Genomic DNA, 21272 nt, shown 5'->3' on the forward strand with positions numbered 1-21272 from the left:
TGAAAAAGTTTGCTGACCCCTGTTGTTGTCAGTAGGCCATTAGAGCAGCTGCTGTCTCCACACAACTGCTTGGCATTTCTTTCTTTCAGCAGCAAGGGACTGAGCAAAGTGATAGCTGTCCACAAGTTTCTATGTGAATCTTGCAAGTAGGACTTGAGGGCAAGAGCACTCTCCCCTTCTGTGGCTTCCAGAAATTGGTATTCAGAAGCATTGCTGCCTCTGACTGTGGAGGCAGACAGGAGAGGACTTTGGTAACCCTTTCGGAATATGGCACCCTGTGCACTCTCAAATGGATATTATGTTATGGATCATCTGAATTTTGTGTCTCTTTGGCTTGGCACCCTGGGTGGGGGAATCACTCACACCACCCTAAATCTGGTGCTGAGGCGGAGCGTAGTTCCTGGCTCCTATTGCTCACACCCTCTCTCTGCCTGCTTGCCTTTCCTCCGGCTTTGGCTGATTCTGCAGGAAGCATTGGGGCCAACAGGCCTATCCAGAGTGAGGAAGCAAGCAAGGAGGGCATGCTGCTTCTTGAAGGCTTAGTCACTGCTTCTGCCTCTTCCTCCTTCTGAATCCCTACCACCTAGAGGGAGAGTGTAGATGACTGAAAAGTTGAGCAGCTGCTCTTTGCATCCCCATAAGCACTGCCGCGAGAGGGAGACTGACTAGGCAGCGGCTGTTGTTTGTATTTATCTGTAAGCATCACTATGGACCCCATCTTCCTTATCACAGTGCTCAGAAAGGGTGATAAAACAAGGAGGCAACAGTGCTTCTGAATACCAATGTCTGCAAACCAGAAGGTGGGGAAGAGTGCTTTTGTGCCTGGGTCCTGTTTGCGGGCTTCCTACAGGCATCTGGTTGGGCACTGTAAGAACAGCATGCAGTCTAGCATGGGGCCATGGCGTGACCCAGCAGGCTCTCCTTAGGTTGTTATGCAAAGCAGGCTCTGTGCTACACCCCACCTGTGATGCAGAGGTCAGAGGAGTGAGCCTGCAAGGGAAGTTGCCGACTTCAAAGCTGCAGGGGGGGGGGGAGAGACCTGCCCCCATTTCACATCCCCATCTTTCTTGCACGGCAGGGGATGGGAGGAGGGATTGTTATTCCTCCATTGCAGGGGGTTGGACTAGACCAGCGTTTCCCAAAGGGGGGGGGGGGCGGCATATGGCTCCCTGCGGTGGCCCCAGGTGAAAATCATGTAAATGGGGGGGGGGGGGAAGATAACATGAGGCTAGGGAACTACAGAGGAAAATAAGAAGCGAAGGGGGGAAATCAACATTTTTTAAATTAAAAAAATCCTGATGGGCAGGCTACCCATCAAGCGAGTAAGAGGGATGCCTACCAGCTGGCAAGATTTTTGTTAGGGGGTAGGTTTTTGTTAGGGCAGAACCTCAGTTTTGTATTGATTTTTACTTATTTGGGGGGCAGCTGCCATCCATGGAGGGCACAGGAAGGAAGCAAGGTCGGAAAACACTGGACTAGATTAACCTTGGGATCCTTCCAACTCTACGACTCCCTCTTTCCTGCTTGATCTCACCACCACCAGCTGCTGATCCCGCCCCCCCCCCTCTAAAAATAGCAGGCCACGATTCCCCCCAAGCTTCCACGATCAGCCAGGCGCTTCTGCCGCCTCCCCGCGAGCCCGACCCGGGAGAGGCGGGTCAGCGTGTCCCCGGCGCCATGGCAACGGGCGCTCCGGAAATCGCGTCAGCATCCCGCCCTCCCCTGCCGGGGCCGCTTTAGCGAGGCAGCCAGTCCAGCCGGGCAGTCCGCCAGAGCAAGTGCCGGCGAGCCTGCGCCAGCGGCCCGATTAGGCAGCCCTGGGTGCCGCCGGCAAGGACGGGTCCCCCCCTCCCGCAGACGGCGCGGCTGCCCAAGGTGCCCCGGTGGGCGGCACTGAGCCTGGAAACAGCGGGTTGAAGGCAACGTGTTGAAGGGGCGCTGCTGGTAAGGCGAGCCTGGCGCTGCGGGAGGAGGAGGAAGAGGGGTGGCGCGCGCGGGAGGCTTGGACCAACGCAGTGCTGCCTCGGCCGGGGATGCTGGCCGGGGGGTGTGGGGGGCGAGGTCGCGGTTTTGGCGGCTTGTGGCTCGGGGCAGGAGAAGGGCAACGGGGCAGCATCGCCTCCTGCCACTCTCTGTGCTGCGCGCCCCAAGGCGGTGACAGCACAGCAAGGAACGTAACGAATTGCATTGCTTATGAACTTGGAAGAAAAGGAGCCCTGCGTCCAAGGAAGGGACAGTGCCTTGAAATAAGGGACAGGTGGCAAGGGCCAGCAGCAGCAACATGCATGTGCAGATGAGCTGCGCCCAGTGATTAAGCACCGGGAGGAGGGGGTTGGAATATGGAGCTGGACCTCTTTCTGGCCAGCCTAAGAGCTGTGGGAGGAAGGAAGCAAGAGTACTAGAAGCGAGCATGGTAGTGCCATTGTAAAATGTGCCCTCTGTAAGTCATAGCTGAACTCCTTAGAATGTTCAAAAGTTATGAGTAATGGGCTTCTAGCAAAAATATGTATGTTGCTTTTGTTACCAGCAACGTGTGTGGTGTGGTGTGGTGGGGAGAGTGGTTCTTGCAAAATCCTAGTGGCTTGAGGCCCATTTGTGCCAATGCATCTCTGCGTTTTTATGTTGGTGCCTTTTGTCCCAAACATAAAAGTGGACGGAAACAGAAAGTGGATGAAAGGCGTTCTTTCAGCTGTGAGAACCAGCTTAGTGCATTTGGACTTGAGTTCAGAGTAGATGCTGGAAGGAAAGCCAATTTCCTTTTTAATATGGGCTGCTTCTCCTTCTCCCCTTTTCTTTTGACCCTGCAGTTGTCCGTCATTGGTGTACTTAACTAACCCTGTGTGAAAGTCCTTTCAACCATCTTGCCAACTTGGCTTAGATGGGTGCCGTTCCCCTGGTGATTACATAGCTTGAGTGAAATCCCTTGGCAGTAGCCTTCTGCTACTCAGAGATATTCAACACCTGATACTACCGTCTGGCAGTTGTGCTTTATTTATAGCAGAGCTTTTGACCCTGCTGTGTATCCTTACACGATGCTGCTTCAAATTAGGCTAAAGTACCTGGTTTTAACTGTCCATAATTTATAAGCTACCGAAAGAGCAGGGTCGGAAAGAGGAACCTTTTGTTTCTCTAGAGATCATCTGAATTTCCCCTTTTTCAATTAATGTGCACTCAGTCCCTATCCTTGTTTACTTGGGAATAAATCCTAATGGGTTCAGTGTGACTTAGTTCCAGGTGAGCCTGGAAAAGGCCTTAGATCTCTTTTTCATTGGCCATGGAGCATCATGTTCCTAATGATGATGATAATTGCTGTTGGTGAGTTCTAGCATACCTTTTTCCATACTAATTAACAGGCTGCGGTAGCTGTGAAAAAAGCAAGTTCGATGCTAGGGATCATTAGGAAAGGAATTGAAATTAAACAGTTTGAAATTATACACCCTTGGATCATGGGAATCAACATGTTCACTAGTTTGCTTTTTGCAGAATAATATATTGCATTATGAATGTTTATGCAGCATCAGTGTTGGCATACTAAAATGGCATGCTTCTTGAGTACTGAAGTCTTGAGATTTCTTCTTTGTATCCTAGTTTCTATGGCAATTGTTATTTAGTTTTATATCAACATTTATATACCACTTGTTTGTAATGAAACATCAAAGCAGTTTGAAAAAAGAATGAAACAACAAAATAAGTAACCCCCTTGTTAAAAACATTAAAAATATTTATAATCAGCATTAAGCTGAAATTATGTTAACAACACATGACAGTTTGTATATGTCTGGATAAAAAGTAAAGGACCCCTGACAGTTAAGTCCAGGCACAGATGACTCTGGGGTTGTGGCACTCATCTCGCGTTACAGGCCGAGGGATACAGCATTTGTCTGCAGACAGTTTTTCCGGGTCATGTGGCTAGCATGACTAAAGTGCTTCTGGCTGAACCAGAGCAGCGCGCGGAAATGCCGTTTACCTTCCCGCCAGAGTGGTACCTATTTATCTACTTGACTTTGACGTGCTTTCGAACTGTTAGGTTGGCAGGAGCTGGAACCAAACAATGGGAGCTCACCCCCGTCATGGGGATTCGAACTGCCGACCTTTTGATCGGCAAGCCCTAGGCTCAGTGGTTTAGACCACAGCGCCGCCCGTGTCTCATATCTGGATAGACTTGCCTAAAGAAAAATGTTTTTAGCAAGTGACAAAAAGTGAAGGCGCTCACCTGATGCCAATAGGCAGGAGGTTCCAAAGTGTGGGATATGGCAGCAGGGATGCAGGTTAGAGAAGGGTGTGGGTTTTCAGTTCTGCTCACTCATGTTCACTTCCCTTGTAGTAATTTGCACTCCCCTCTTCATATGTGAATGGAGCAGATGTGAAGACCAAATGTGACTTCCAAAATGAGATTGGGCTACTGAAAGGGAACAAGTTTATATTTTGACCACAAAGCCTCATGGTGAACATGTTTACTTGGAAGTGAATATCAGAGTGTGTACATGGGATTGTAGCTTCAGGGAACAAAGAGAAGAAGCAAGTGGTCTTTGGAAAGAGGAACATCTCAGGCATGCCGCATAGTTGTTTTCTTTAACACTGACTCTTTTCTTTTCTAGCTCATGATATTGAATATAAGTTCTGTGTCATGGATGACGCTGCTTTGTCACTTGGAGCAATAGATGTTTCCTATTCTTCCTTGGCAGAATGCACTGTGACTAGATGTAAACACTCCAGTGAAGAATGGGTATGTAAGATATAGATTTCTGTTTTTTCATAAGCACCTTGTTGCTTAAGTGTAGAATTATTCTTCCAGTGTTAAGAAAATCAGCTTACACTTCTGCTTATTTCAGAAAATTAGGAATGCACCTCAGTACATTTATGAGGAAGGGTAGTAAGTTTTTCTGCTGGTGATAATCTCTGCTGTGATGATAATCTCTGCTTGAAACATAAAAGATTCTCTATTTGTAACTGTTAAATATGAAATGCAAAAAAATCAAGAGTTTAAAATAATGCATAAAGAGATGGGTTTATACCATGACTAATGACTTTGTGGTCTAAATAAGATGTACTGTAATAGATATGGGGGATTTATGGGCAATCTAATGCAGATTTTAAAAAATCTGAAAATGCACGCTCTGGACTTGAAATAGGCATGAAGAGTAGTGAATAGATATGTCTGGGTGGAGCATAAAGATACTCATGAAATGAAGGAGATGATGAGAATTGTAGGGTAGGAAAAATACCTATTATGTACTATTGATGGGTGAGGAGAAGCTTGAACCCGAAACTCAGAGATTTGGAGAGATGGTCAGAGCAATAAAAGAGAAGGCTGGAAAGATGAGCTAAAAGTTTAGTGTTGCAAACTGTCCCTGGTGAAATTGTAGTAAGAAAAGCTAAGAAACGAGTAGGATTGTTAGAGGGTCTTCACTTTGTTTATTTTAATAAATCTGGGTGAATATTAGTCAAATGCTACTAATGAAAGTGTGGAATGATTACTTTTTTCTGGTTAAGCTTTACCTTTAATTTGGCTTTCTGACTTTTGTATCTGCTCTAACCTCTTCAATTTAGATCTAGTCTTTTTTGTGTCCCTCTATTACGTGTAATTCTTGCTGTATTTAGAAGCCAGCCCTGGGCATGTGTACTCAGAAATAAGCCCATGGGATTGTCATGGGTCTCCCAAGCAAGTGTACATAGGATTGCAGCGCTTGTTTGTTTTTATGCATTTCCCCATCACACTATATGCTTTTAAAAAATTACCATATGTGGTAACTTCTCCCCTGCAAATCCTACATGCGATCTTAACAAAAAAAACACCCAAGCAAGCGTCAGGAAGATAAATTGATAGATATAGTAAATGGAATATTTAAGCACAAAATTCACAGCAATCTTCGATTTTTACAATTCACTTTTAATCTTATACTTTCCATTTTGTCATCATGCAATGCTGTGCAAATGGAGCTTATTTAATGTGCAATAGCGTTGTAACATGTTAGGACATTTGGCATTTTACAAGTGTATCTATACATCTTGCACAGTGGTTGGAATTTTGGGATTTTATAGGCATGGAAGTTTTGGCCTTGGATCACATCTTGTTATTAAAAGATTAACCTTTAGTCATGTAATTGGGTAATAAACTTTGGCTAGGTCTGATCTGTTTCAGCAAGAGGATTATGCTTGCACAGGAATCTGTGTTGAAGTCAGTGTATCTTTTAAAGTGTTCTGCGTTCTCTGTTTCATATATAGGAAAGAGTGTATGGACTTAAATGCACTATCTTCACTTACTGTATTTTACTGTTTTCTAGGGAGAATGCAATTCTAGGCCTACTGTCTTCCGATCAGCCACTCTGAAATGGAAAGAGACCCTACTCGGCCGGAATCGGCCCTTTGTGGGGCGCTGTTGCTACGTATGCACTCCTCAAAGCCGGGTAAATTAGATTATATTCGTAACTAATTGAAGCACACTTTCCATGTAATAACATTCACAGTAGCTGGCATCTAATTGTTTCAATTCAGATTCTGCCTTGTCACAGTTTGTTTGTGTTCCGTGTCCTTGTTTTAAAGAAAGGCACCATAATATATAAACTCTGCGGTCCTTATGAAGCATGACTGGAAATGGAAGACATGTTTCTCTCTTAACTTTCAGGACAAGCTCTTTAATGCTAGTATCCCTTCTTTGGGCCTTCGAAATGTCATCTATATTAATGAAACACACACAAGGTAAGCCGCTTTCTTTTTGTATACTTAATGCTACTGTTCACAAAGCAATTGCCCAGTTTGCATGTCACATTAAGCCATAGCATAAAACAAACTATGTTGGTTCCTCTCACTGTTCATTCATATTAAGCCCAGGATGGAGAACCTCCCACTCATGGGCCAAATCACACCCATCAAGGGGCCTGAAATGGCCGGTGAAGCTGTTCTCTCCACTTCCCCAGCCATGCTCACGTGCTGCTTAACTGACATATTGCAATCGTACTTTGAATTGTTCCTTGGCAAGCACAGACTGCATTTTGTGCCTTTTAAATTGGCACTGAAGTTGAGCTGATCCCTGCAGAAAGTGGGTCTTATTAGATGGCTCTAAATTTAAATTCCTGGAAGGCTGCAAGCCCTGCTTTCAGTAGGAATCCCTGCTTCAATCCAGATTTTTAAATGAAAAAATGTGCTTCCGATTCTGCATTTGAAGTTGAATTGCCTAATGTCATGTACCATCTGGTGACTGACGGGTGAGCAGTTCCGCCCACCTCTCAAAAGTGGATATGGTATGCAACTTGGATTCTGTTACTCACACCTAAAGTACACCATAGGTTGTTTTAAACAGTAGTTAAATTGGCCAAGCCAATATGTATTGTATTATTTTTGTGGATAAGCAACAAGAATGAAAATCAAGATGTGTTAATGTTGTTCTTTTACTGAATTAACTTCCAGAATAGGCTACGTATTGGCTTGCAGCTCATACATACATACTTGAGAGTGACTTAGAGCAGAGCTATCTGAACTGTGTGTCATGACGCATTAGTGTGTCGACTGCAGTGTGTAGGTGTGTCGCACAAACACTCCCCGCGTGCTTCCCAGGGCTGGAAAGGAGTTAGTTTAACCTTCGGTTTGCTAATAAAGCTGAATTACCACGTCACAAAATGATGCATGTCTAAAAAGTGTGGCACCAACATGAAAAGTTTGGAAAGCTCTGGCTTACAGTAATGAGAAACAATGAGTTCACTTGAGGTACTCATTGCGGAATCACAAATGTACAGGTTGAGCTTGCACTACTAACATAAATAGTTGCTGTCAACTAAAAAGCAGGATCCCCAAAATGTAACTGGATTTTTTGTCAGCCAAATTTTCTACTAGCCAGTTGTGAAGTCCACTCCTACGATGGTACTGCAACAATATTGGGTACAGTTTTTGTAACAGATGCTGGTTTCATCAGACTTGATGAAATTGCGTATTAGTAAATCCGGATAGTAAATCTTATTCATTATGTGGCTTTTGACTTTCACTTACACATTTTAAATACTTTCATCTCTGAATATATGGTGATTATAAAAAAAACCTAAAATGCTGCACAAAAAATTGCAATTTTTTTGGTACAAAACCTGGAGTGTTGGAAAGAATAGATTTTGATCAGCAAGATGTATATCTCATTCTCTGACCAAGAAAACATGTAACAGAAGTGAGGAAAGAATTACAGGTTTCAGCAAGCACCAGGTTGGCGAAGGATGGCCTATAGCATTTTTCTTTCAAGCTAAATTACTGGAACTTGATCCCCCAAAGGACATAGTAAAGCTACTCGTGAGTTTCTTTCTAATCAAATCTTATGGTAAGACCAGATATCTGTTGAATTGTAAGAATATAGACATACTTTTGAATGAATAAATTGCTGAATACTTAACTTAAAATAGCTTTGAAAGTTCCAGACTTTTATTAAACAGCAGCAGCAGCAGCAAAATGCAGTGTTAGCACAACTTAGATTTTTCTTTTGTTCTCTTTAGTAGACAGTCATATCAGAAAAGGATTAATGTATTCGGGACTCTGTTCACAGAGAGAGTCTGTTAAATAGTACATTTAAAAATAGTACATGCAAAATCAATACATTAATGGGCTGTAAAACATTTGTTGGTTGCAAATGCAATGGATTTGTTCCTCAGAATTCCATCACATTTTAAGGTTTGCAAGCATCTACTTACCAATATTTTCTGGTACTAGGCAGCCATCAATATGATTTTCACATTGTAATGGCTTTGAAGGCCATTTAGATTCGAAGACAGTGTCTTCATTTCATTCTTAAAGGAACCTTAACCATGCATTAAAGCAAGGGTGGCAGACATGTGACTCTCCAAATGTTAGTGGGCTCCAACTTTCAACACAGCCAAGGGTCAGGAATGATAGGAGTGACATGTCAGGGGCCACAAGTGCCCTATTCCTGAATTAAAGGATAGAAGATTGGCTCTAGTGGTACCTATGGATGAGTAGAAAGGCACTTCTAGTCATGCAGTGCAGCTTCCCTACATTCCACCCCCACAACCACTGCAGTCCCTCTATCTTCATCATAGCCCACAATTCTGTAAGATTTCCTTATGCTCAAGCAGTTACTGGGATATGCTGCCGTCAGCAAGAGAAGTGGGTAAAATCCATTGCAGGAGCAGAACTTTGCTTGCATATCTCTGAATTAATTACATAATCTGAAACAACTCCTAGACCTTTAAATGAAAAAGTCTTCTAAGTGGAAAGTTCAAACCCCATAAGACCTGTTCATATTCATTTAAAATACACATGTACATGATTTTTTTATTGAAGTGCAATGATGTCCAAGGTGAGAATTTGTATTTGCTTTGATTGGTTAATATAATGTGTGGCTTTGGGGTCAATATCTGAGGAGTATCTTTGGGGTAACAAGTATCTGAGAATAATTTAACAGCTTAATAAACAAAAGCTTGGAAGGAAGATTGCTTTAATATTTTCTTTTGCATACTGTGTAATACATACACACTTGACCAAACTAGCCTTTAAACAAAAAAAGTGTTTGCTTTAACTCTTAGCCTCACCAATTTCTGATTGACTCCTACCTATTTAATCAATTAACCAATTAAAGTTAGTTCTGATAGGGACATGATTGACAATATTGAATGCAATATTTCTCATGGTTGTGTTTTGCTAAGTTACTGTGTATTGTTGCAGGCACAGAGGTTGGCTTGCCCGGCGACTCTGTTATGTTCTTTTCGTGCAAGAACGGGATGTTCATAAGGGCATGTTTGCAAATAATGTGACAGAAAATGTGCTGAAAAGCAACAGGTAAGAAATTAAAATACCATTGTTTTTTGTAAAGTTCCATTGTCAATACAATTTATTGGGTTTCTTTGAAAAAGAACTGTCCTTTTTGAGAAAACCCATTTTTAAATCAATGAAGCCGAGCTTGTTACTATTTATGCCCAGTGTCTGATATTTTAGATACTTGTTTCCACAATTTTGGATTCTGCAGGCAACCATTATGAAGGCATCTGTGTATAATGTGTCAAATTGTGTGACATATAAAGTTAATTTGAGTTGTACACCAGCTTTTCTATTCCAGCCTTCCCCAACCTCTTGCCTTCCAGAAGTTCTAGACTACAACTCCTATCGGCTCCAGTCAACATGGTCAGTGGTCAAGGATAATAGGAGTTATAGTTCATCAACATCTACAGGTATCAGGTTGAGGAAGGCTGTTTTTCAGTGACTAGTTACTGTTCCCCAGATGCTGAAGACTTCTAAAATCTTTATAGGCTTTATACTGGCTTTACACTGAGATATTTTGCCTTGTGCATTTGAGGTATGTGTATATGTGTGTGCTTTTCTACTAGGAAAGTGTACTGGAACCTTAATTTAAAAAGTACTCATGAGTAAATAGAATTGCACTATAAGTTCCCCTACATTCTGTAGCTATACGTTCTGTCTGTCTGTCTATGCATCTCAAAAACAGGTGAAATATCGAGCTTGTTTTAAGAATCATCTTACTTTATTTGTAACACCTAGAGTGCAGAATGCTATTGCACAGGAAGCTTCAGAAATGTCTGCTGTGAGTGGCTCTGGTCAGCCAGACCCCAGAAACGTCAAGAAGGTCAAGAAGCAAGCTAGAAAAATTCTGCAGGAAATGGTAGCAAATGTCTCGCCTGCTTTGATCAGGTAATGAAACTAGATCATGGCTGCTGATGTCAGGGGGTGCTGAAATACAACCTGTGTTCACATGGAGATAACTGTTTCTAGTTGCCTCAGATTTCTGCTTCTCTTATCTGTGGTGTAAGCTGAACTCAAAGGCCTGGTATTTGCCCTTGAAGAATATATAGTCTTGCTTCATAGTCTAATACAGACTTTTCCATGAAACAAAATAGCATTTTGTCATAAATGAATTTCATGTTATCATCACAAAGTTACTGTCTGCATTTTCAAACTGGATGTAAACTTCTTGCTACGTTTACTAAGGCTGCAACAACTGTTGTCTGTTGTTGTTTTTTAAGAAACAACCAGTTTGTTTCATATAGAATTTTTGCAACTGTTGCACATTTTTCATTACTGCTGATTTAGTTGCTTCTGTTCTGTGTTTCTACAGTAGTGTCGGTTTTAAAGGCAGCATGTTTCTGTGTGTATGCTTCTCTTATATTGTTTCATTCTGCTTGAAACTAAAAATGTATATAAAACATGAATACTATTATATGGTGGCTCAACTTTTATTGCCCCTTTTAGGTTAACGGGATGGGTGTTGCTGAAATTATTTAACAGCTTTTTTTGGAATATCCAGATTCACAAAGGCCAATTGGAGATGGTGAAAGCAGCAACAGAGGTAATAAAATCCCTGAGGCAAAAAAAAATCCCTTCAGAGAAGAAATATGACATTGTTCCATTTCTAATATTGTTTGGGCCTTACAGGACCCTTTTAACAATTTGGCAAAATAAATCAATCTTAGCACACTGGAATTCAATCTGAAAAGAGTCAATATGGGCCAAATTCACCTAGATCTAATTACTGGAGTTAACTGTGCTTATTTTGGAATGAAATCCATTTGTCAAGAGTTGTGAAATACATATGTGCATTTATTATTTACTAAAACCAACCACTCTGTAGCCATAGATAATATCCTTAAAAGTCATTTTCTCAACTATGGTATGTTATGTAGTGTTTGCATACAACTGTATTCAGTGAAAATAAAAGGTTGCACATAATCAGAATTATTTGGGGGATACTTTTTATAATACAAGTGCCTCCTGCTCCTCACCTCTACTCACCCCATGCTGGCAATTCAGATGTTTTGCATAAAGAGTAGAAAGTGTACCTACCAGGCCTGCATTACTTGTCAAAAACACATTTTGACTTTTAAAAAATACAGTTTTAAAACCAGATTGTTTGGGTATTTATATAATTGCTTCTTTTCTTCTTCTTACAGCTGAATTTGCCGCTTATATTTCTACCTGTTCACAAATCTCATATTGACTACCTGCTTCTCACGTTCATTCTTTTCTGTCATAACATCAAAGCACCGTACATTGCTGCAGGGAATAATCTGAATATCCCCATTTTCAGGTAATGTTCTATTCATGTATACTTTCACTTTGTTCATTTCGGCCATGTGGATTACTGTATCAAAATCCTAGCTAAATGAACCTTCATATGCTGGCAAATAAATTTTGTGCTTACCTTGCAGTGCCCCAGGAACTGTCTTGCTTGTTTTAACACTTGGCCTGTAATTGCTGGAATAATTTTATATTGGCAAAGGAATCCAATTAATATGCCAGTATTGGTCATATTCTTGCATTCTAATGTAATTATTAGCATATATATATAAAAAATGCACTCAAACCAGTGAAGGCTTTGGCCCCAATCCTTAGTTGCTCATAACACTTGGTGGTGCCTGGTACATTTTCCCAAGGTTATCAAAATAAGCATTCAGTTAATTTAGTGAGCTTCAAATTTAGTGACCGTTAATGGAGCAGAATGTTTTCAGCCATAGAAAGTGAGGCAAATGTAACTTCCTTGGTAAAAGGTGTATCAGCAGATAGGCACACGTCATGTTTAGATATGCTGTAGTCTGCTTCATGTTCATATAACACAAGATAATGTATGTGGCACCTTCTATTTATGATTGCAAGTCCTGGCGGTGATATTATGTCTAATATTGTGCATGCTTATTTGGAAATAAATTTCAGTGAGTTGAGGGACCCAAGTAAGTGTAAATAGGATTTGAATCTCTGAAATGGTAGACGATTTAGTCAGAACAACCTTCTATACTGTAGTTTTATTAAATTCTACAGTAGCCTTTTATTCAGCGTTATATGCTGTTATTAGGTATAAATAATAGAGAGCCACAATTTTAAGTCACAAAATGTTAGGCCACAAATTTTTGGCTAGATGGGAGGGCCTTTATACAAATAGTTGTGTGACTTGATCTTTTTCTTCCCCATTTTTCATTGATCTGACCAGAATAATTGGTTAGAGTTGCGAACGCTGTAAGAATTTTATGTGAAAATTGTGAGCCGCTTTGCTAATTTTCTGTTATCCCAATGTATACCATACTGACATTTTTGTTTGTTACTTCTTTAAATTTTCACCTGTTTATATTCTAAGGCATAAGAGGGACTTCAGGCTTGTTTTATTTCTATATATGTAATATTGCAATCTTCGCCAGGCCAAATAAATCTTGTCTGGTTGAACCAGTAAAGATCTCTAGTACAAGGCAATTTTAATAACAAAATTGTGGTGTCAAAACTTTTCTTAATTTAGCCTATAAGAACAAGTGACATAGGAAATAATTAGTAAATTGTGTTCTGAAAGTAAAGTTGTTTAAAAACAGCTGGAGCCAAAATTATACTGCTTTGAAAAATGTATATATTGGTAGTCACCATAAAAGGATTTCTACGAAGCCTGTTGTCCCTAATTTCTGTGTACTGGAGAGCTTGTGCTCATATATGGACGCGGGTGGCACTGTGGGTTAAACCACAGAGCCTAGGACTGGCTGGTCAGAAGGTCGGCAGTTTGAATCCCCGCCACGAGGTGAGCTCCCGTTGCTCGGTCCCTGCTCCTGCCAACCTAGCAGTTTGAAAGCACATCAAAGTGCAAGTAGATAAATAGGTACCACTCTGGCAGGAAGGTAAACCACGTTTCCGCGCGCTGCTCTGGTTCGCCAGAAGCGGCTTAGTCATGCTGGCCACATGATCTGGAAGCTGTACGCCGGCTCCCTCGGCCAATAAAGCGAGATGAGCGCCGCAACCCCAGAGTCGGTCACGACTGGACCTAATGGTCAGGGGACCCTTTACCTTTACCTTTTTACTACAGAACTTAATGTGTAGCTTTCTCATGCAGAGAGATCAATCATTGAGTTGTATGGTTATATCACACTGTGGACACAACAGCCTGTGCTAATGTTAACATTCTTAGCCTTTTAATAAAAAAGGGTATTTCTTTACCCATAGCACTTTGATCCACAAGCTTGGAGGGTTTTTTATACGGAGAAAATTGGATGAGAGGCCCGATGGCCGTAAAGATATTTTGTACAGAACCTTGCTGTATGTGGTATGTATCTTTTTCTTAATTCAAGGCTTATCTCTGCAAAGTATTTGAAGAGCCAGGCCACCATCTCCGGCTTGATTGTGGGGTGTGCAGGTTTGTGGCAAGGTTCAACAGTTAAATAGCAAAAAAGAAGAAGAGGTAGCATTTTAAATGTCTTAATAATTAGGAATTAGTTGCATCTAAACGTGTGTGGTGTAAGATACAGTTGAACAGGGATGGGGAGTCTCTGGCCTTCCATATGTTATTGGAGTCCAACACCCATCAAGGATGGATGGAAGTTGTGGTCCAGAGGCATCTGTAAGACTGCAGGTTCCAATATAATCTGGAGGGTGTTCTTTATATTGGCAGTAGGTGGTGGGATATGCCCCTTTGAAGAAAAAGAATGCGGAATTACTCTGTATATTGTTTATTAATTGCCTTCCACATATATGTCTTAAGGCAATGTACAAAATATAATAAAACCAGTTAAAAATAGAGCAGAAAATAACAGCAAATAACCTTTTTAAAAACAATACAGTGCTACCTCAGGTTACAGACGCTTCAGGTTACAGACTCCGCTAACCCAGAAATAGTACCTCAGGTTAAGAACTTTGCTTCAGGATGAGAACAGAAATCACGCAGCAGCAGTGGGAGGCCCCATTAGCTAAAGTGGTACCTCAGGTTAAGAACGGACCTCCAGAATGAATTAAGTTCCTAACCCGAGGTACCACTGTATAATACAAAGCAAACATGTTTTACACAAGTTTGTGATGCTGTTAGTGTTGTTGTGTACTGTATGGAGCATCTGCAGAAATGCCTGTACCTCAGATACCGAAGCAGTCTTGCACATTTGAATACCCTTAATTGGTAGTCCTTTCAGCGGATGTCAAGGACACCTATAAACTTGCAGCACTCATTGTCCTTCTATGTTACTGTGTAATCCCAATAAAACTAATGGGATCACTGCGCATGGACTAGAATTATATTGTGCAATGCTGGGCTTGGTGCCACCTACTTTGCTAGAAATCCTGTGTAGGTTCTCCAGTGTTTCAAATCTCAGAAACTGGTTTAAAAGGTGTGTGTGTGTGTGTGTGTGTGTGTGTGTGTGTGTGTTTTATACACTTTCTTCTGTTTCCTGGAAAAAATGACTTTCAAAGAAAATGAGGATTGAAAACCTGCCAGTGAGTTTGGATGCTCCTGTGAAAAAGCACTCACACCCCTTCCTTTAAGAAAGGAAGTGATTTCTGAATATTTGGGAGATTCTTTAGGTATGCAGCAATATAATAGTTTGCAATTACATACAGAACAACAATATAGTTGTTTTACAAATACTTATTGGATTGGAGGATTAGTGGAATTCTGGTGGCTACTGAGCCACAGTACAGTGAGGGTGTCAGCAGGAAGAAATAATTAAAAAATGCAGCAAGGGAGGATATTATTACAGATATAAAAGAGGAATGCAAATAACTTGTGTCTGATTTTTTGGTTGTTGTTCATTCTTCATTTAGCATATCCAAGAGTTGCTTCGCCAGCAGCAGTTCTTAGAGATATTCCTGGAGGGCACCCGGTCCCGGAGTGGAAAGACATCCTGTGGAAGGGCAGGCCTTTTATCAGTAGTGGTGGACGCTCTGTATTCAAATGCTACTCCAGACATCCTAATCATACCCGTGGGAATATCCTATGATAGAATCATTGAAGGCCACTACAACAGTGAACAGCTGGTAAAAGTGTTTGGAATGCTATTGTCCGCTCAGCAGATATTTAGATCACTGTCAGTTGTAACCATCTTGGTGATAAAAATGTGTCCCCTTTGGTCAGAAAGCAGGACCTTGGAAACATAAATTGCATGCTGATCTTCGCAAATACTTATTTGTAGCAAGTCGAGATACAAGGGAAAATGACATCTGAATAATGATTTTCATAAACAGCATTTGAAATATCCAAATAGACGTCTGGCTTAGAGGAAATGGCCCAAGTGACCACAATGCTTTTTACGATGCTTGAGCTGTTGCCCAGATTTATTTCTGAGCATACGTAGGTGGCTTGGATTTATGAACTTGTTTAACATTAAGTAGCTTTTAGATGCAATTGTTGAACTGCCTTGCTCTCCCGATGTTTCACAGGGGAAGCCCAAGAAGAACGAAAGCCTTTGGAGCGTGGCCAGAGGAGTCTTCCGAATGCTGCGGAAGAATTACGGCTGTGTTAGGGTAGATTTCGCTCAACCGTTTTCTCTGAAAGTAAGTTCATATAATATGAACATAATTTCTTATTGCAGAGTTACACCTATGGTGATAAAATATTCTTAAGACTATATGTCACTAGACAAGAAAGAAAAATTGGACTTCATGTGAACTTCCGTTCTGTCTTAGTCAGCCTGGCCCAGCGGTCTGTTCAGCTGTGGATCCCAGTCCATTCAGCGATACCTGTCCCGTTTTCTTGCATGCCTTGTTGGTTCCTTCTTCCAGAGCTACCTGTGGATGTATTTTCCCACATCACCCCTTTCTTGCTCATACTGTTTCATTGCGCTTTGGTATCCGACCATAAAGTTGCTTCAATGGAGCAGTTTTACCTGACCCACAGATTGAAGCTATCTCTCAATGTGGAGAAGAGAAATGATTGCTTGCCTCCTGATTTCAGAAGAGCTTAAGTCTTCTTACCTATGAGCATAGGAGAACTCATTTCTCTCCATCACTAGGACAGAATGGAAACTCGTGACCAGTCCAATTTTATACTTGAAGTTTTGTCAGGATATATAGCAGGCAGTTAAAAAAGAAGTTTGTTATTTCACCGGGGGGGGGGGAATGCATGCATAGGATCGAAAACTGTTGAGCTGTTTGGATTGATTGTGTTTGTCACACCCCTACCACAGATTCCATCATACGTGTAACTGTTAGAAGTTTTTAAATAGCAATAAAGCTGCAGAAGAATGCAGAGATAAATCTTTGATTCTACAGTTAAAATATAATTCACTTACAGCTGAAGGATAACAGCACTTAAGATGTACCAACTCTAATAGTACAGAAGAAGATGTCAAAAAGGTGCTAATATTACCAGTTCTGCATATCTAGTGTTGTAGTCTTTAGCTAGTTTCCAAAAGAGATTCCACAGAAGCCGTTGGTCTTACTTCTCTGCTTCCAGCCATAAACCAATTTTGTGTGTGTTGTTGAATTGTACAAATATAATGGCGGATTAGCCCAGGGGGCTATTAATAAACAAATTAGAATTCTTAAGTAAAAGGAATCAATGGGATGCCAGTCAGGCCATCATGTACTTTTGCTGCCTGAGAAATGTTGGCTCACCAAGGAATGTGGTATGAGCTAAGAAAAAAGTTGCTTCTTGTCACTTTTTCAGCTGATGGAAATATGCAGGGCACTTCTAATTAAGTTTTATTGCAGCGGTGTTCCTGACAGGTAGCTTTGTATGCATAATTTAGCAAGCCAGTAGAACATAATCCCCTTCTGTGTTCAGAAATTCGAAATAAGTGCATATTGCTTTAATTCCAGTACCTCCTATCATTTACACAGGGATAGCTTCAGGATTTATTTCCTTAATGAGTTCATAAATAAGTCAATTTCACTGAGATAGCAAGGTCTCATATCCTATAATATTAATTACCAGCGGCATATATTTATTCTTTTCTATTCTTTATTCATATAAAGGTGTTCTCATAACTTGTTCTGCACTTTAGAAAGCCTTAATTCTATCACAACTCCTACATGCCTAAAATTGGCTTTATCAGCACACCCAGCAAGCTATACATATGTTTCAACCTGTGTGTAGTTGGATATAATGGGTGTTATCCAATGAAGTCCTTCCACTAGCACAGGGGTTTCTTCTTATGCAACAGAACTTCCCTTCCTTCTCATCTGCCTGCACATCCTTGTGTCCTCCCTAAATCTGTTCTGGAGGACTGGCTGAAACCCCAGAACAGATTCAGAGGGACGCAGGGGGAGGAGAGGGAGGGGAAGTTCTGTTGCAAAGCCCAAAAGTCCTTGCACTAGCAAAACTTATGAAGATACTGCCCAGTATCATATTATATTTGAAAATACTTAGTTGTACAGGTGATAGGCTTTGTAACTATTGCTTCACATCCATGCCCACTTTTCTTGGATTTACTTGAGTTTTTGCAGTTTGCTTGCCTTTCAGTGTAACCTGTAAAATTTTATCAGGTAGCTTCTTATAGCTGTCCCAGGCCCAAAATCTTCAGACTCTTCCTTTGATCACTTCCAGATATGTTCTACTCCCAATTCTGTATCTCTGTTTTCATCCTGGGTGGGTTTAATATATTTTGCAGAAGGGTTCTGGCTAGCATGGCAGTCAATTGACTGACTTGTTAAATATTGTCAATTAACCAGTTAGCTTTCTGCCTGTTATTTGACTGTGGTCAGATTCTCCATGAAGCCAAAGGTGCCACAGTCTGGGTGGCTTCGCTACTTTTAATTGTAGCATCATTTGCTAGCAGGGACAGGACTGAGGGCTCTGTTCCCCCTTGTATTGTAGTGATTGGGGGCAAAGATTTCCCAGTAATAATAGTAGTAGTAATAATAATGCAATTCAGGGATCTAGTTCACATATTGTCATGAACTGGCAGTGCTACAGGGAGGAGGAAGAAGATTCTGGTGAGGGCTGTAGCTGGAACTGGGACAGAAGGAGAGGTTGGTGTAGGAAGTACTCACAGAGTGACGGAAGATGACATGGAGATGAGGGTCAGTACACAGAAAGCAGCAGGACCCACCACCAGAGCCATAAGGGCCTCTGTCCACGAACACAGCAGGCTCTGAGGCATTGTGAGCAGCAGTCGGGGTGCTCCAGGAGGCTGAGGCAGGCAAGGGCCCACAGCCCAATTCCCTAGCTGGCCAGGTGGATCTCGCTAGCTCTGGGGTGTGATTCCTCAGCTGGAGTGGGCTTGGAACAGGTGAGGGTCATATGCCTCATCAAGCCCATATGCTGCAGTCAACATGCAGAGTACAAAAGAACAGCAGAGCTGAGGTGCTGGGTCTACTCAACTGCCCATATTTATGGACCTCAGCTTGGATGCTTCAGGATCTCTGCAGGGCTGTGCTTCAGTTAACTTGCCGCTAGGTAGGCCAAGGGGTCGGGACCATAGCTGTCAACTTTTCCCTTTTCTTGTGAGGAATCCTATTTGGAATAAGGGAATTTCCCTTTAAAAAAGTGAAACGTTGACAGCTATGGTCAGGACACATACAGTATCATGTCATAATAACAAATTTATTAGCAAGCCATAAAATGAATCTACCCCTATCAATTACGCATTACTGTGTGCACACATAATTCGGGTAGGGTGAAAAGAATGATCAGAAATGGGAACTTTAGCAGTCATTAGTGGCAAACCTCTTTGCCTTGGACTGCTCACATCACAGCTTGCTGCAGGAACCAGGAAATGCCCCTTTGCCCTGTCAGCTCTGCAAAGATCCTGTGGCAGATTGGACTCGGATCTGGAAACTGTTTAACTTCTGAAACTGCTTAACGGCTTTAAAAGTTAATCATCATTGTGAAATTAAACTAGGGTGTATATCAAAGCTGTTGATGTTTAAAGTGTGCAAACTTGCAATAAAGGTTAATGCTTTAGAAATATTTGACAGTGTTTTCACCAATACTTCAAATGCCCAAGACTTAGATGAAGCTATGGAGCCTTATCTGGAATAAGATTATCTTGTCTTGAATGTGTATATGGTGCAGTGCATGCAGTGTTGTGAGAACAAATCTAAATAAGCTATTTAGTAAAGGCAGCAATAATAGAGGCATTTTGGTTGTTAGAAACTGTGTTTACATACATAGTGACAGAACCACTAATAGAGAACAGAACTGTAGTTCTGTTACCACAGATGTGGATCACCCTGGCATTTCTCTTCCATCTTTTCAAAGAAGTGTGGTTTTGATGTGTGCAGTGACTTAATACAAATGTAATGATCATTTGGAGCATCTTCACTACTACCGTTCCAGTGGGTGTCCTTTTATTACCATGTTGTTGTTCTTCATCATATCACCATGTTGTTTCTCATCAACCTTTTAATCAGCACAATAGTGCCTCGGGGCTACTCATACTGTTTAGAATATCCATGCAATATTACTTAAAGACTACTAATTTTAAATATATGTTTTTAAAAATAAGTTGCCTTTTTATGGCTGTCATTTTAGCACATTCCTCCTCCTCCTCCACTTTCTTTTAGCCATCTACAGATTTACTCCCAAACACTTCCTATCATATTTAAACTTTACTTTAAGGAGTCTTTATTTTTTAAAAAAATCTCATAATTGTACTTAAAATGTTTAGTGCTAATGAGATTGATTTTTTAAAAAGATTTCTTTCCCCTCCAAAAAATTGTGTACTCGCGTGAACTGTCCAGTCAGTTACTTGTGCTTATTAATGTAGATAGAACATAGGGAAGCATGTACACCCCAAAATTGTTACATCCCTCAAAATGCGTAAATGTCAATTTCAATTCTGCTTACTGCTTACTGCTTACTGCATTGATTAGTTAATGCTAAGGACATCACAGAGGACCAAAGTTTATTGCATAAATGTTGCAGCTTCAGCATCTGTTTCCTTGAAATCTTAAATATGTTTTCTTTATCCTACTTTTCAAAGCTACTTTCAGTGGTGAGTAAGATGGCTGTTGGAATGCTACATTTTTTCCAGGAGAAATACATGAATAACATTGTGTATTTGCAGGAATATTTGGATGGCCAAAGCCAGAAGCCTATGCCTGTGCCTATCCCTCTTTCTCTGGAGCAAACTCTCTTACCAGCTGTACTCCCTTCAAGGTAGGACTGAGCTGCGGAGTTTGAGCAGCACTGAACAAGCTTACTGCAAACAAACCACAAGTTGTCCCACAGGCAATCAAACAATGGCTTGTTTCATTAAAGAAGTTTCTTCCCAGCCTACCACTTTCTCGAGTGCCTCTGTGGAGAGCTAGTACTGTCATCAGTGCATCCCTTTGCCATTGCCTGCCTGCACAAACAGAGCAGGAGATCTCAGAGCTTTTTGGTAAATCTCAGCAGCAGCTGAGCCATACCAGCTTCCCTTTCTTTCCCCTACTTAAAGGAACGCCAAGTGTTGATGTTGTAAAGCTCCTTAATCATTTCTGCGCACGGTTCTGCTGAGAGAGGTTTCTTCTCCTCCTATACTCAACACTGAAGCTGGTGTAGTAATTTCCCTCCCTTAAGAGTCAATGGAAGGGAAAAAGGCATAGAAAGCCTCCCATCATCGCCTGTGTTCAATCGGGCTTTTCCCCAGATAAGTGGGCATAGGATTGCA

At 41.4% G+C, this 21272-nt stretch overlaps 2 protein-coding genes across 4 annotated transcripts in view; one reads left to right on the plus strand and one right to left on the minus strand.

Moving 5' to 3' along the window:
* The window catches only part of TECTB (tectorin beta), a 36429-nt gene extending 31890 nt beyond the window's left edge, over nucleotides 1–4539 (minus strand). The window contains exon 1 of the mRNA XM_083505014.1: nucleotides 4214–4539. The gene's annotated coding sequence lies outside the window, so the exon portion shown is untranslated. The remainder of the gene's footprint in view (nucleotides 1–4213) is intronic.
* The window catches only part of GPAM (glycerol-3-phosphate acyltransferase, mitochondrial), a 34956-nt gene continuing 15401 nt past the window's right edge, over nucleotides 1718–21272 (plus strand). The window contains exons 1-12 of one of the 3 annotated variants that reach the window (XM_083504785.1): nucleotides 1718–1944; nucleotides 4599–4726; nucleotides 6285–6407; nucleotides 6626–6699; nucleotides 9658–9771; nucleotides 10489–10638; nucleotides 11197–11293; nucleotides 11895–12031; nucleotides 13918–14017; nucleotides 15502–15714; nucleotides 16117–16230; nucleotides 20688–20779. In XM_083504785.1, coding sequence (XP_083360911.1) covers nucleotides 4628–4726; nucleotides 6285–6407; nucleotides 6626–6699; nucleotides 9658–9771; nucleotides 10489–10638; nucleotides 11197–11293; nucleotides 11895–12031; nucleotides 13918–14017; nucleotides 15502–15714; nucleotides 16117–16230; nucleotides 20688–20779 — 1313 coding nt within the window. In that variant the 5' untranslated portion in view covers nucleotides 1718–1944; nucleotides 4599–4627. Of the gene's footprint in view, nucleotides 1945–2067; nucleotides 2441–4598; nucleotides 4727–6284; nucleotides 6408–6625; nucleotides 6700–9657; nucleotides 9772–10488; nucleotides 10639–11196; nucleotides 11294–11894; nucleotides 12032–13917; nucleotides 14018–15501; nucleotides 15715–16116; nucleotides 16231–20687; nucleotides 20780–21272 lie in introns of those variants that run through there. The other 2 variants (XM_083504783.1, XM_083504784.1) reach the window with 2 other exon arrangements.

This window comes from Podarcis liolepis (assembly GCF_965112155.1).
Source record: "Podarcis liolepis genome assembly, chromosome: 5".
Classification (NCBI taxonomy): domain Eukaryota; kingdom Metazoa; phylum Chordata; class Lepidosauria; order Squamata; family Lacertidae; genus Podarcis; species Podarcis liolepis.